Source organism: Chiloscyllium punctatum, chromosome 20 (assembly GCF_047496795.1).
Source record: "Chiloscyllium punctatum isolate Juve2018m chromosome 20, sChiPun1.3, whole genome shotgun sequence".
Classification (NCBI taxonomy): domain Eukaryota; kingdom Metazoa; phylum Chordata; class Chondrichthyes; order Orectolobiformes; family Hemiscylliidae; genus Chiloscyllium; species Chiloscyllium punctatum.
The window spans coordinates 33,756,716-33,769,418 of NC_092758.1; the positions used below are offsets into that span (position 1 = coordinate 33,756,716).

The 12,703-nt window shown below is 39.3% G+C and overlaps 1 protein-coding gene across 2 annotated transcripts; it reads left to right on the forward strand.

Annotated features, from left to right (window-relative positions):
- Positions 1–1,144: 1,144 nt before the first annotated feature.
- On the forward strand, positions 1,145–12,016 carry LOC140492017 (uncharacterized). Of its 2 annotated transcripts, none has more exons than XM_072590624.1 (2): positions 1,145–3,898; positions 4,374–12,016. In XM_072590624.1, the coding sequence occupies exon 1, from the start codon at positions 2,643–2,645 to the stop codon at positions 3,525–3,527; it is 885 nt and encodes a 294-aa protein (XP_072446725.1). In that variant the 5' UTR covers positions 1,145–2,642; the 3' UTR covers positions 3,528–3,898; positions 4,374–12,016. The 2 variants fall into 2 exon arrangements, with proteins under 2 accessions (XP_072446725.1, XP_072446726.1); XM_072590625.1 differs by having other exon boundaries at positions 9,411–12,016.
- Positions 12,017–12,703: the final 687 nt, after the last annotated feature.

The window sequence follows — 12,703 nt, forward strand, 5'->3', positions numbered from 1 at the left end:
AGTAAAAACAAAGGCATTTTTCTTAATCATAACACAAGGATATTATTGAATTGGAGATGGTGCACAAAAGATTTAAAAGATGTTACCAGGACTGGTGGGTTTGATTTATAATAAGAGGTTGGATAGGCTGGGACTTCTTTCACTGGAGTGTCGAAGATTGAGGGATGACCTTACAGAAGTTTATAAAATCTTGAGGGGCATGGATAAGGTAAATAGCAGAGGTATTTTCCTGACGGTAAAGGAGTTCAAAAATAGAGGGTATTTTTTAAGGTGAGAGTAGAAAGATTTAAAATTAATTTAAAGGGCAGTACTTTCAAACAGGTGGTGGTTCGTATGTGGAATGAACTTCCATAGGAAGTGATAAATGTAAGTATAGTTACAACATTCAAAAGATATTTGGATAGGTGCATGAATAGGAAAGGTTTTGAGGGATATGGGCAAATGTAGGCAAATGGGACTAGTTTATTTTGGGAAACTTGGTCAGCCTGGACATGTTGGACCAAACGGTCTGTTTCTGTGCTGTAAGACTGTATGACACCATGACTCTATAATGTAGGAAGTAGCATTTGGAGTAGGCCAGTTAGTCTTTTGAGCTTGCTTTGCCATCCTCTACCATGAGATCATGGCTGATTAACACAGAATCAGAGAAGTATGGTTGTACAGAAGGAGACTATTTGACCCATTGTGTCTGCAGCAGTTGTCCAAATGAGCATCATTCTCTACAGCCAAGTTCCTATTCTTTCTCCATACCCTGCATGTTATTTCTATCCAAATACTCATCCAATGTCCTTTGCAATGTCTCAGTTTAATCTGCCTCTACCAAGTTTCCAGGCAGTCCATTCCAGATCTTTGAGCAGATAGGGAGAAAATGTTACTGCTCATAAAAGTAACAAGAATGAGAGGGCATAGATTTAAAGTGATTTGCAACAGAAGCAAGAGTGAAATGAGGAAAAATTTCTTCACGCAGTGAGTAGTCAGAATTTGGAATGCACTGTCTGGGAGTATGATGGAGACAGGCTCAACTGAAGCACTACCAAGGGCACCGTATGATTATTTGGGTAATAATAATGTGAAAACGTATGGGGAAAATGCAGGGCATTGTCACTAAGTAATGATGCTTTTTAACAAGCTGGCAGAGGAACAATTGGGTGGAATGGCTACATTCTATGTCATAACAGTTATTCTGTGATCTTTAGTGCCATTTCCATGTTAGTTATTGTTTCTGTGGCTCCTTCTGAAGAAGGGTCACTGGATCAAAACACTAAATCAGTTTTCTCTCCACAGATGCTGCCAGGCGTGCTGAAGTTCTCAATTAATTTATTTTTCTATTGTTTCTGAGGTACCTATTGTTATTCCTTTTCCATCATTGGAATGCCATAGACTTCTGGGTAGATGATTGATTTGTAATCTTCACCAATAGTGCATTCACCTGTTTTGAACAACTTGTCCAGTTGTTCACAAGTGCTTGCAGTTGTAAAGGAACATCTGGTCATTTTCCTCCACGAGGTATGATTGTGGTGACAACTGCTCTTCACAGGTACAAAGCTGCCACTTGGGCTGACTCTTTCTGAGAGCATTGAAGGTTTGCACGTGGATGACTTTCCAATGCTCAACTCTAATAATGTTCGTGTAGCCTCATCAAACTGAAATTTGGCTTTCTGCTGTTTATTTAGATTTTGTCACTTATGTCTGTTATTATTTCTACCTTCATTAACTTTTTTGCTCTTCTAAGATTAGCTTGGTTACAGTGTGGCATTAGCCTTTGTACCAGACTGTATTCCACATCTTCAGTAGGCATGTCTCCACACTGGAATGACTTCTGTACATTTAGGCTGGCCTTGCTTGATTTCTCTATGATTTCTTTGGTGATTTTCATTGTTGCCCATGTCTTTCCATTTGACTGGTGATAGTATGGAGAATGAAATTTCCCACTACTTCATGAAATGGCTGATTTCTTCACTCTTGAAATGAGGATCCTTGTCATCTTCTCAGTTTCAGAAATGCTGAAATAACTGAAGTGAGCTTTTAGGCATTCTACTATCTCACCAATAGTCATTAAAATCAGCCAAACTACCTCCCAGTTGTCAGAATTGTTGGCTAAATAATCAATTCCTTTGAGAGTGTAGAGGTTTACTCGCAGTTTTATCCCTGCTCTGTCTGGATGTTATGTTTCATCAAGCTCTCTAGCCTATTTAGCTTGGAACTCATTACAAACGCTGCACTGACTGAGTTGATCCTGGATTTCATTGCTCACGTTTACACAGGAGAGCAAAGGAATCTTGGCAATCCTGACATTTGACTGAATCCTTTGGTGACTTGCATGGTTGCAGTTTAGTATTTCTCCTTTAAACACACTGATCAGAACTTTGGATCCAGTCCTTCAGAGTTTCCTACACGCCCTCATCCCATGTACTTCTCATGTAGGCAACTTCTACTGCCTTCCAAAGATACACAAAGCCAACACACCAGGACATCCCATTGTGTCGGGCAATGGGACCCTATGTGAGAATCTCTCCGGCTATGTGGAAGACATCTTGAAACCTATTGTACACGGGATTTCCAGCTTCTGTCGCGACACTACGGATTTCTTACAGAAACTCAGCACCCATGGACCAGTCGAACCGGGAACATTCCTTGTCACAATGGACATTTCCGCACTCTACACCAGCATCCCTCACAATGATGGCATCGCATCAACAGCCTCAGTACTCAACACCAATAACTGCCAATCTCCAAACACCATCCTACAACTCATCCGCTTTATCCTCGATCACAACGTCTTCACATTTGACAACCAGTTCTTCATCCAGACACACGGAACAGCCATGGGGACCAAATTTGCACTCCAATATGCCAATATTTTTATGCACAGGTTCGAACAAGACTTCTTCTCTATGCAGGATCTTCAACCAACATTATATACCAGGTACTTTGACGACATTTTCTTCCTCTGGACCCATGGCGAGGAGTCACTGATAAAACTACACAGTGACATCAACAAGTTTCATCCCACCATCAAACTCACCATGGACTACTCTCGACTATCTGTCTCATTCTTGGACACATGCGTCTCCATCAAGGATGGACACCTCAGCACCACACTCTACCGCAAACCCACAGACAACCTCACAATGCTACACTTCTCCAGCTTCCACCCAAAACATATTAAAACAGCCATCCCCTATGGACAAGCCCTACGCATACATCGGATCTGCTCAGATGAGGAGGAACGTGACGGACACCTGGAAGGACTCAGAGATGCCCTCACAAGAACGGGGTATGATGCTCAACTCATCGACTGCCAGTTCCGACGTGCCACAGCAAGGAACCGTAATGACCTCCTCAGGAGACAGACACGTGCTGCAACCGACAGGGTACCCTTCGTTGTTCAGTATTTCCCAGGAGCTGAAAAATTATGCCATGTTCTTCGTGACCTGCAACACATTATCAATGAGGATGAGCACCTCACCAAGACCTTCCCCACACCTCCACTGCTTACCTTTAAACAACTGCCAAACCTCAAATAGATCGTTGTTTGTAGCAAGCTGGCCAGCTCTCAGGACAACTCCAAACAACCCTGTCACAGTAGGCACTGCAAGACGTGTCAGAGTGTGGACATAGATACCACCAGGAGCACCTCCCACCTTGTACATGGCTGGTACTTATGTGACTCAGCCAACGTTGTCTATTGTATACGTTGCAGGCAAGGATGCCTGGAGGCATGGTACATTGGGGAAACCGAGCAAAGGCTACGACAATGGATGAATGGGCACCGCACAACAATCAACAGACAGGAGGGTTCCCTCCCAGTTGTGGAACACTTCAGTGGTCTAAGTCATTCTGCCTCGGACCTTCGGGTGACCATCCTCCAAGGTGGACTTCGGGACAGGCAGCAGAGGTAAGTGGCCGAGCAGAGGCTGATAGCTAAGGTCGGTACCCATAGGGAGGGCCTCAACCGGGACCTTGGGTTCATGTCACATTACAGGGGACCACCATTGCACTATATACACACACAGATACTCCAACACACACACTCTCTCTCACACACACAAGCACTCCTATACTCACATACACATGGACACACATACACACAGACATGTACATAGACACCCACACACTCTTACAGACACACACACTCCCACACTCACACATGCACCCCCTCACAGACTTAAGACACTCTGCACTCACTACACACACACATACACTTTCTCAAAACCACAACCCCCAACCCAAACAGACAGACAGACACAGACAGACAAAGAACCACATGCACACATATATCTTCTGGGGTGAATTTATACTTTCAGGGTTACATTGTACTTTGCTCAAAAATTGCATGCATTCATGTAGAACTCTGTTATCTCACTTTTTAGATTAGAATCAATCTAAACATCATGGCATAGACAGAGAACACAGGGAGCCAGCACCTTCAACATATTGTCTAGCTATCACCATTGTTAACAGCTAACCCGAGAATGCAACTTTTTAAAGAAAAGGTTTGTGATTTACACATGAAAGTAGTGAATCTATCACTGTATTCTAACAGGTGAAAGGCTTAACAGACAATCAATTTTTCAATGTATAATTTCAGTTACATCACACTGTAAATTTTTGCTATAAATTCTGTATGTTAGGATTGAGCCCTCCACCACCATCTGTTGAAGGAGCGTTGGTCCGAAAGCTAGTGCTTCCAATTAAACCTGTTGGACTATAACCTAGTGTTGTATGATTTTTAACTTTGTACACCCCAGTCCAACATCAGCATCACCAAATCCTTTCAACTCCTTAGGGGTAAGAAACCTTTTCCATTGTACAATATTTTATCTCGGTCTGCTAATTCATCTCTGTAGGCCCAAAGTTCTATTATGACCACAGGTGTATCCTGAACCTTTCAGAGCATCCTTCCACCACAATTTTATGCAACTCTTGGACAGGGTTGGATTTAATTGGGTAGCTTGCGTGATTTGAGCAAGTTTGCTCGATTCACTTTTTCTGCTGGGTTGATGACTCCCAGAGCATGTCAAACTGCTGTTTCACATTGAATTTAGAAGGTTTGACACTTTATATTAGCAACCTCTACTTTCTTCAGAGCTGCTGTCATCAGCATGTCAGCTACATACATCTGTTTCCCTTGCTTGATGATATCTCCGTAACTATAGTAACATTCTTTGCAGATGCTTTGGAGTAGATAGCAACAGCCTGAGGAAAATGGTTTGAAGTGACTTGTGGTCAGAAATAACTGTCACTTTGTCACTTCCAAGCAGGTACTGATTAATATGTTCACAAGCAAAGACAATAGTCAGATACTTCTTCTTGATCTGAGCATTTTTGTTCAATTTGTACTAATGCTCTGGATGCAAATGTCCATACTGCATTATGGTTGCTTCAAGACTTGTTTTACTGTCATCACATTGCATGGTGACTTCATCATTTCCATCAAAGTATTTCAGCACTGGCTTTGCCATCCCTATTTGCCTTGTTTTTTGTGAATCTTGCCTCATGCTCCATGCCCCAGTGCCACTGTACATCCTTGGCAGTGGCTTGATTTAATTGTTGAAATGCTGACAAAAACTGGGCAAGAGCATTGCTGAATATGCGATGTATCCAACAAATTGCTGTACCGCACTTAGAGCTATTAGTTGCCACTTCACCGCTACAGCTCTCACCTTTCTGTAATTTTGGCAAAGACATTTTGTTGACTGTAAATGAACAATGTACTTGACTTTGGGCGTCTTTAATTGTAATCTTTTCTTGTTCAGGTTCATGTTCATCTGGCAAGATCTGTCTATCAGTCTCGCTAGATTTTGATCTTCCTGAACAATGGCTTTTCCATTGTTACCCTCCATCCATAAACCAGAAAATCATTCACCATAGCTTCTACTCTGGGAAGATCATAACTATTTCATGTTGTCTATGTTGAAACTCCTCTGGAAACATTGGAAGGAGTGCAAAAACAATCTCTATTTCTGAAACAGCATCTAGTTGCTTTCATTCAGTTTCATTTGCAAGTAACCACTCTTCATATTAAAGTTGTGAAAAAATTTTACCTTTGAAAGTTGTGGCAAGGTTCCTTTGATGGTTGTCATGGGATCGTGAGCTCCCTTCAGAGTTTATTCTGACACTGCAAACTTGTTCTTTAAGAATTGCCACTTTCTTGATTACCTCCTTTTTTAGCTCCTCTATCATGTTTTTCAAACTAGCCTGGAGACAGCTAAAGCTTTCTATGGCAGATGCTGAAGTGGTCTTATACTCTCAAGTACTTCAAAATAATATTCACAGAATTGCAGAATTGCGGAAATGTTATGGTGCAGAAGGAGACCATTCAGCGACCAAGACTGTATCAGGTCATTGAATGAGCATCATTACCTTGTCCCAGTCTCCAGCTCTTCCCCATATCCTTGTACATTATTTATTTCCAGATGATCATCAAATGACCTCTTGAATGCTTCAACTGAACCTGTCTCCAAAACACTTCCAGGCAGTGCATTCCACACCCTAAGAACACTAACTACTCGTTGAATGACAAGTCTAATCTCGAGGAAGATATTGTGCTTTGTAAGCACACTGTCATCCTCCTCTAGGATCTGCTTCACGGTCAACACACAGTTTTATGTGTTGCTACAGGTTGACAATTGCTTTTGGCACTCTGAGTGTTACCAGTCAAGCTTTAGACTTGGTCCAGTAGAAATGAATAGCTTTTGTTGGCTATTTAGGATCTGGAACCCTAGATCTTATTTTTGCATTGGCTCACAGAGTAATATTTGTTCTCAGCATGAGTGTGGTGTAATCATATGGATGCAAATTTGCTTTTGAAAACTTCATTTTTGAAGTGCCACATTGAGCTGTTTCACACAGGGCTGTGAAAGTCTTGATGTTGCATGGTGCACCAGTAGCTCTCTGACACATTGTATCAATCTGATATTCAGATTCTGCAGTTCTCATTCCAACAGCAACAAACTACATATCATAATCCAACCTGACTGAATCAACCCCTGTTATATATCACAGAGTTAGTCAACAGAATCTTCAGCTGATATCTTTCCAGTGGTCATCTATATCAGCTTGTTGTCCTTGTATGCAAAATGGTTCAACTTTTTGCAATACAAATGTTTCTTTCCCCATGCTGCATGGGCTTTCTTTTCTTTTGTGTCCTCAGGAGTACTTGCATTGTGCCTTTCATCCTTGCATGTTCTGTGTTTTGTTTTGCATGAATGTCTGTCAACATAATAAGGCCTGTCCGTCCCATCATGAAATGCTCTAGCTTATATTATACACCTTCAGTACTTTCATACATGTCAACTGCTTTCCTGAAGGTAAATTTCTCTTTTCTCAGTAGACATGCTCTCACTGTGTGATCGCTTATGTCTAATACAATCCCATATTTACTTGTTTTGCTTTTCAATTTATTCATTGTAAGCTTTGGTTTCTGGATTTTGAGTTAGTAACTGATGGGTTTTCTGTTTACCTGAAGTTAATAAGTACCTTGTCAGTGTTTCTCTAGACTTTTAAAAGCAGTTTTTGAGATTTGTCTTTAGACTGAATGGGTTTTGTGTACTATTAATAGATTCTGTCTATTTTAGATTATTTTGTGACCCAGCAAGGTAGATAATGGATCCTCAACATTTTTTAGAGAGTTCTGGAACCTGTCTTTTCTAAGCTTAAAGGAAACACACAAACTTAGACAGGAAAACCTTTGAGTTTCAGTTTTTACTTTTCATGTGAAGTCCATGGAATTTGATAAGTGTATAGATCAGAGTTTTCGAGAAGCGAAGAATATATAGTGAACAAGGTTACCTTGAAGTGAAAAGTTATTTTTTGTCGCATATCAGAAGAACTGGGATAAAACCCTGAAGAGGTAACTTAAAGCTAAACACATTCAATCTCAAGTGTATGATAGCTCCAGGAAGAAGCTATTTATGGTTCCAGTATAAAAGCTGAAGCTACAAGTGACTTAAACATTCTGAGGTGTTAGATACAGGAACTCTGTGTGAGTCTCGTTCTTTTGGGTACTTTACTAATATGTGTTTTGGGTATTATCCAAATGTTTTTTCTTTAATTTATAAGGTAGAGTCTTGGATTTGATGATATTATATATTTAATATGTGTTTAAAATTCTTTGAATTGGTATTATAAGTGGACGTAATTATTTATTCAATTTTATCTTCATTTCTTTTGTTAATAAACTTTTGTTTTATTGTTCAAGCAAAATTTACATAACTGTGTGCCTACATTTCAATGAGAGTTCACTTTGTTAACTTCAAAACAAAATTTTGAAAAATCAAGTTAGGCACCTGTCTGGGTTCTGATTTGTCCAGTAATAACATCATCTGGGATCTTAACATATTGACTACATACCATTTATAAATGATGTTTGCTTGAAGTTAAAAGTGTGCTTTCATGGCTTACAAAATCTTTGCAGTCTGCCTCTTCTGTTCTTCAAAAAGGTTCAGCATGGATTTCTGTTTGAAATGGTCTCTATCCAACAGTGATAAAAATATCGCTAAAAGTAATTGTTCTAGCTTGTGAAATAGATCTGTTGCCAAATAAGAATTTCGCCATTGCATGTGGAAGAAGTGCCAAATTGTTTCATATTAGCATTCATTTTGACAAGTGATGGGAGAGAACATTTTGCAACTCATGAGGCTTGCCCATCATTTCAGCTGTGGCTTGCTTCTTTTTTGGTTTTCAAAGACTTTCAGTTGCATGTTCCCCAGATTTGAACATTCCTGTGTCTCTCTGTTAGTAGCTGTGCTTCTGTATAGCTCTTCAATCCTCAATCACAGCTCAACTCTGACCACACATTATGAGTTCAATCCAGTACCGTGTTGTCTGAACTCTGTGTTTTACTGAACTGACTGTAAGATGGCTGTCCCCCAGCAGGAACCTCATAGTAAAGTCACCATACTCCTAGAGGGCCAAAGGACTGCTCTCTCATTAGAGAGAGATGACTGGTAGTGGTTTAACCTGAGGGTCACCATGTCTCAGGTGAGGGGGCGAAGGCAAGAAGATGGGACCTTCATGGTGACCTCAGGTAGTCTAGCCAACTAAGTTAACCATCTCCTGACTCATGGAGGTCACATGACTACATGCAGCCAGGAGGCACATTGGTACAGTATCACATTTGTATGCCTAAGAAACACCATTTCCCTGCACTATTCCAATAACCATTGAAGTTTTTAACACCTAAAAATATGTATAAATCTCAGTCTTGGACACACTCACGACTAAGCCTCAGAAAACCCTTTGCAACAGAGAATTCCAAACGTTTAATAATGCTGAGTGAGGAAATACCTCCTCATCTCTGTCTCAACTGTGCTGCACTTATTCTTAGACTGTGTTTCCTGGTTCTAGATTCCTTATCCATGGGAAACATCCTTCTAATGCCGTGACTACTTTGTACTGTTTTTAAGTTATCAGATACAAGTTCGCTGATGACACCACCATAGTTGGTCGCATCCCAGATGGCGATGAAACAAATTATAGCCAGGATGTGGAAGACCTGGAAAAATGGTGCACTGAGAACAACCTAGCTCTCAATGCAAGCAAAAGCAAGGAACTTATTATTGACTTTTGGCGAGATGTTACTCATGCCCCCTTACACATTAACAGCACAGAGGTGGAACGAGTGGAGAGTGTCAAGCTCCTGGAAGTGCTCATCCACAACAAGCTTTCTTGGACTCTTCATGTGGACGTACTGGTTACAAAGGCCCAACAACATCGCTTCTTCCTCAGGCAGCTGAGGAAATTTGGCATGACGGCGAATACCCTTACCAACATTTTGGTGAGCCATTGAGAGCATTCTGTCTGGATGTATCGCTACCTGGTGTGACAACTGTATCATTCAAGATTGGAGATGGTTACAGAGAGTGGTAAACTCGGCCCGGTCAATCACAAAGGCCAACCTCCCATCTATAGAATCCATCTACCAGGCCGCTGTCAAGGAAAGGTCGCCGGGAATCTCAAAGATCCATCTCACCCTGGCAATGTTTTTCTGCAACCTCTACCACTGGGGAGAAGGTACAGAAGCCCGAACACACACACACACACACACACACCAGTGTCGATACTACTGTTGCTAGAATATTGAATGGACTCACAAACTCTTAGCATTCACCTATACTTGTGTTTTTGTTTTTGCTGCTATTTACTTATCTATGCTACTTAACTCTGTGATCTGCCTGTATTGCTCGCAAGACAAAGCTTTTCACTGTGCCTCGGTAATCGTGACAATAAATTCAATTCAATTCAATTCATGTCACTTGGGGTTGAAACAATCAAAACTATTCCAAATGTGGTAAGCTCCTTGATATCAACTAATCATTTTATCTTTGATTAAACCAGTACATCTTTGAATAAAACCTCTGAATATGTTCTTGTGGTACAGTGGTAGTATCCCTACATTTGGATTGAAGTCCCAACTGCCGTGAGTCTTGTCATAATGTGTTGAAACAGGTTGATTTGATAACTCTAATTATTTTTCCAGCCATTGCTCAATGATGATTCAGTTCCTAAAGGCCGGAATTCAAAATTACATTTACTTTATATTTTTGGTGTCCAGCAGATGCATAGTGACAAGGTGTCTCAGAACACTTCACAGATTAGAGAATTAAGTGGATATATTAAAAATAAGGGAATAGATAGCATAGAGTTAATGGACAAGGCTTACAGAGGATTTGAAGAGAAAATAATATTGTATACTTTTAATAAAAGGAAGGAGTGATGGAGGCTAATAGAATTTTGGGACATTCTGATGACAGGGATTGAAAGATGGGCTACAGTTGGTGATGCACAAAATATCAGTATTAGAAGAGTGCAGCGTGTGAGTGATAAAGTAGGTTTAAAGGAAGATGTTGAAATAGAGTTAGAAATGTCATGGAGGAATTTGAAAGATAAGAATAAAGAACCATAAGTCAGTTCAAAGGAAGCATCGAATCAATAACACCTAAAAAAGAAATGTTGCATCTGGTCCTGGTCACCATACTTTAGGACTGCATCGGTTGAAAAAAAGGCAGCTCAACACCACCTTCTCAAGTTCAACTGGGGTGGGTAATAAAACTGTCCCACCTATGAATTAATAAAAAAGGGAAGGACATGACTGTCCTTGAGGGGCTGCAGAGATCTATCAGAATAGTTCCAGGGATGCAGGACCTTTGTTACACACTTAGGTTGAAGAAGCTGGAAGTATTCTCCTTGGAGTAAAAGATTGAAGGTAGGTTACAGAGGTGTCTAAAATAATGGCATGTCTAGATAGGATAGGCAAGGAAAATCCTGATGAAGGAAAATCTGTCCCCATTAGTTAATCATACAAGGATAAGAGAACATAGATTTAACATTTTGAATAAAGGAAACTGCAAAGTGTATATGGCAGAGAATTTTTTTTAAAACAGTGATTGGCAATAATCTCAAGTTCACTATTTATGAGGGATCTGAAACCAGGGACAATCAATAACTTTAAACAAAAATTGGATGGACCCTTGAAAATAACCTTGCAGAGCTACAGAGATAGAGGTACTGTAGGTAAAAGTAAAGGTATTGTCCAACAGAGAGGTGAAAGTTGAAAAATGAGATTATCAATCTGTAAACAAGGCATTCTTTTTCATAATTTGGTTCTATTTCCAACATAAAGAGCTTTCAGGTAAAGCAAGACATGGACTAAATACTGGTAAATGATTCCTTCTGCTTCAACAATATAAACTGACTTTTTAAAAAAATGTCCAAGTAATATTGGCAGTTTGTGTTGAATTGCTGTTAGTTTCTTTTGTTATAGAACATCTGTAATTATTCTAAAGTGAACAGAAATAAATCTTCCTCCTTAACTACACAGATTGGATTTTACTTGGGGTCACAGAGAGGAAAGACATTTGTACTAACCCACTATTATAATCAGTCTCCCTTGATTTAATCTAATGACTTCTGAACGAAAAATTTTCAGATCATTGCCTAGGGTCTTCACTGTATCTATTTCCTATTCAACTGATATTTTTAAAAATTAAAAACATGTACTCATGGAGGAATAAAAGAGGCTTGTTAAACTTTACTGTTGTATATACTTATTTATATTTTATTGTTTCAAATTAATCAATCCATTCTGGTTATTGAAAAATATGCTGCCAGTCTTCTATGATGATATGGTCATATGGTCTTATAATCATAGCTGCATATTTCTTAAAGAAATAATGGGTTTATGACACAGATTTCAAATAATGCTTTTATATAATATGTGCATGATGCCATATTAATAGTCAAAAAATATACAATGAATAGAAACTTATAATTAAGCTATATTTTTAAAACATTATTTTATTACTTTAATAATATAATTATTTATTTTATTAGCCATTCTAATTTTTTTTGTGAGATAACTTTTTTTATTTTCACCTACATCTCTCCTGAAGGCTCTGATGGTGTGTTACTGTTCTAGAAATGCCAGTTAACTACTTGTACATTCTCAGCAATTAAAGAATCAGATATGATACTAGTCATAAACATAATGATTTGATCATTCTTTAACAAACTTATCAGAAGAATCACCAAGAAATGTTAGAAAAATAATGATAATTTAATGTCACATTTATTTTCCAGTATTATAGATGCTTTTTCCCATGTTTTCAAGTGAGACATTAAGTAAAATAATTAGGAAAAATTGAATCACCTCACTATCATTATCTCATGTCCTTAAAATTCTGACCTCTTTATTCTTTTT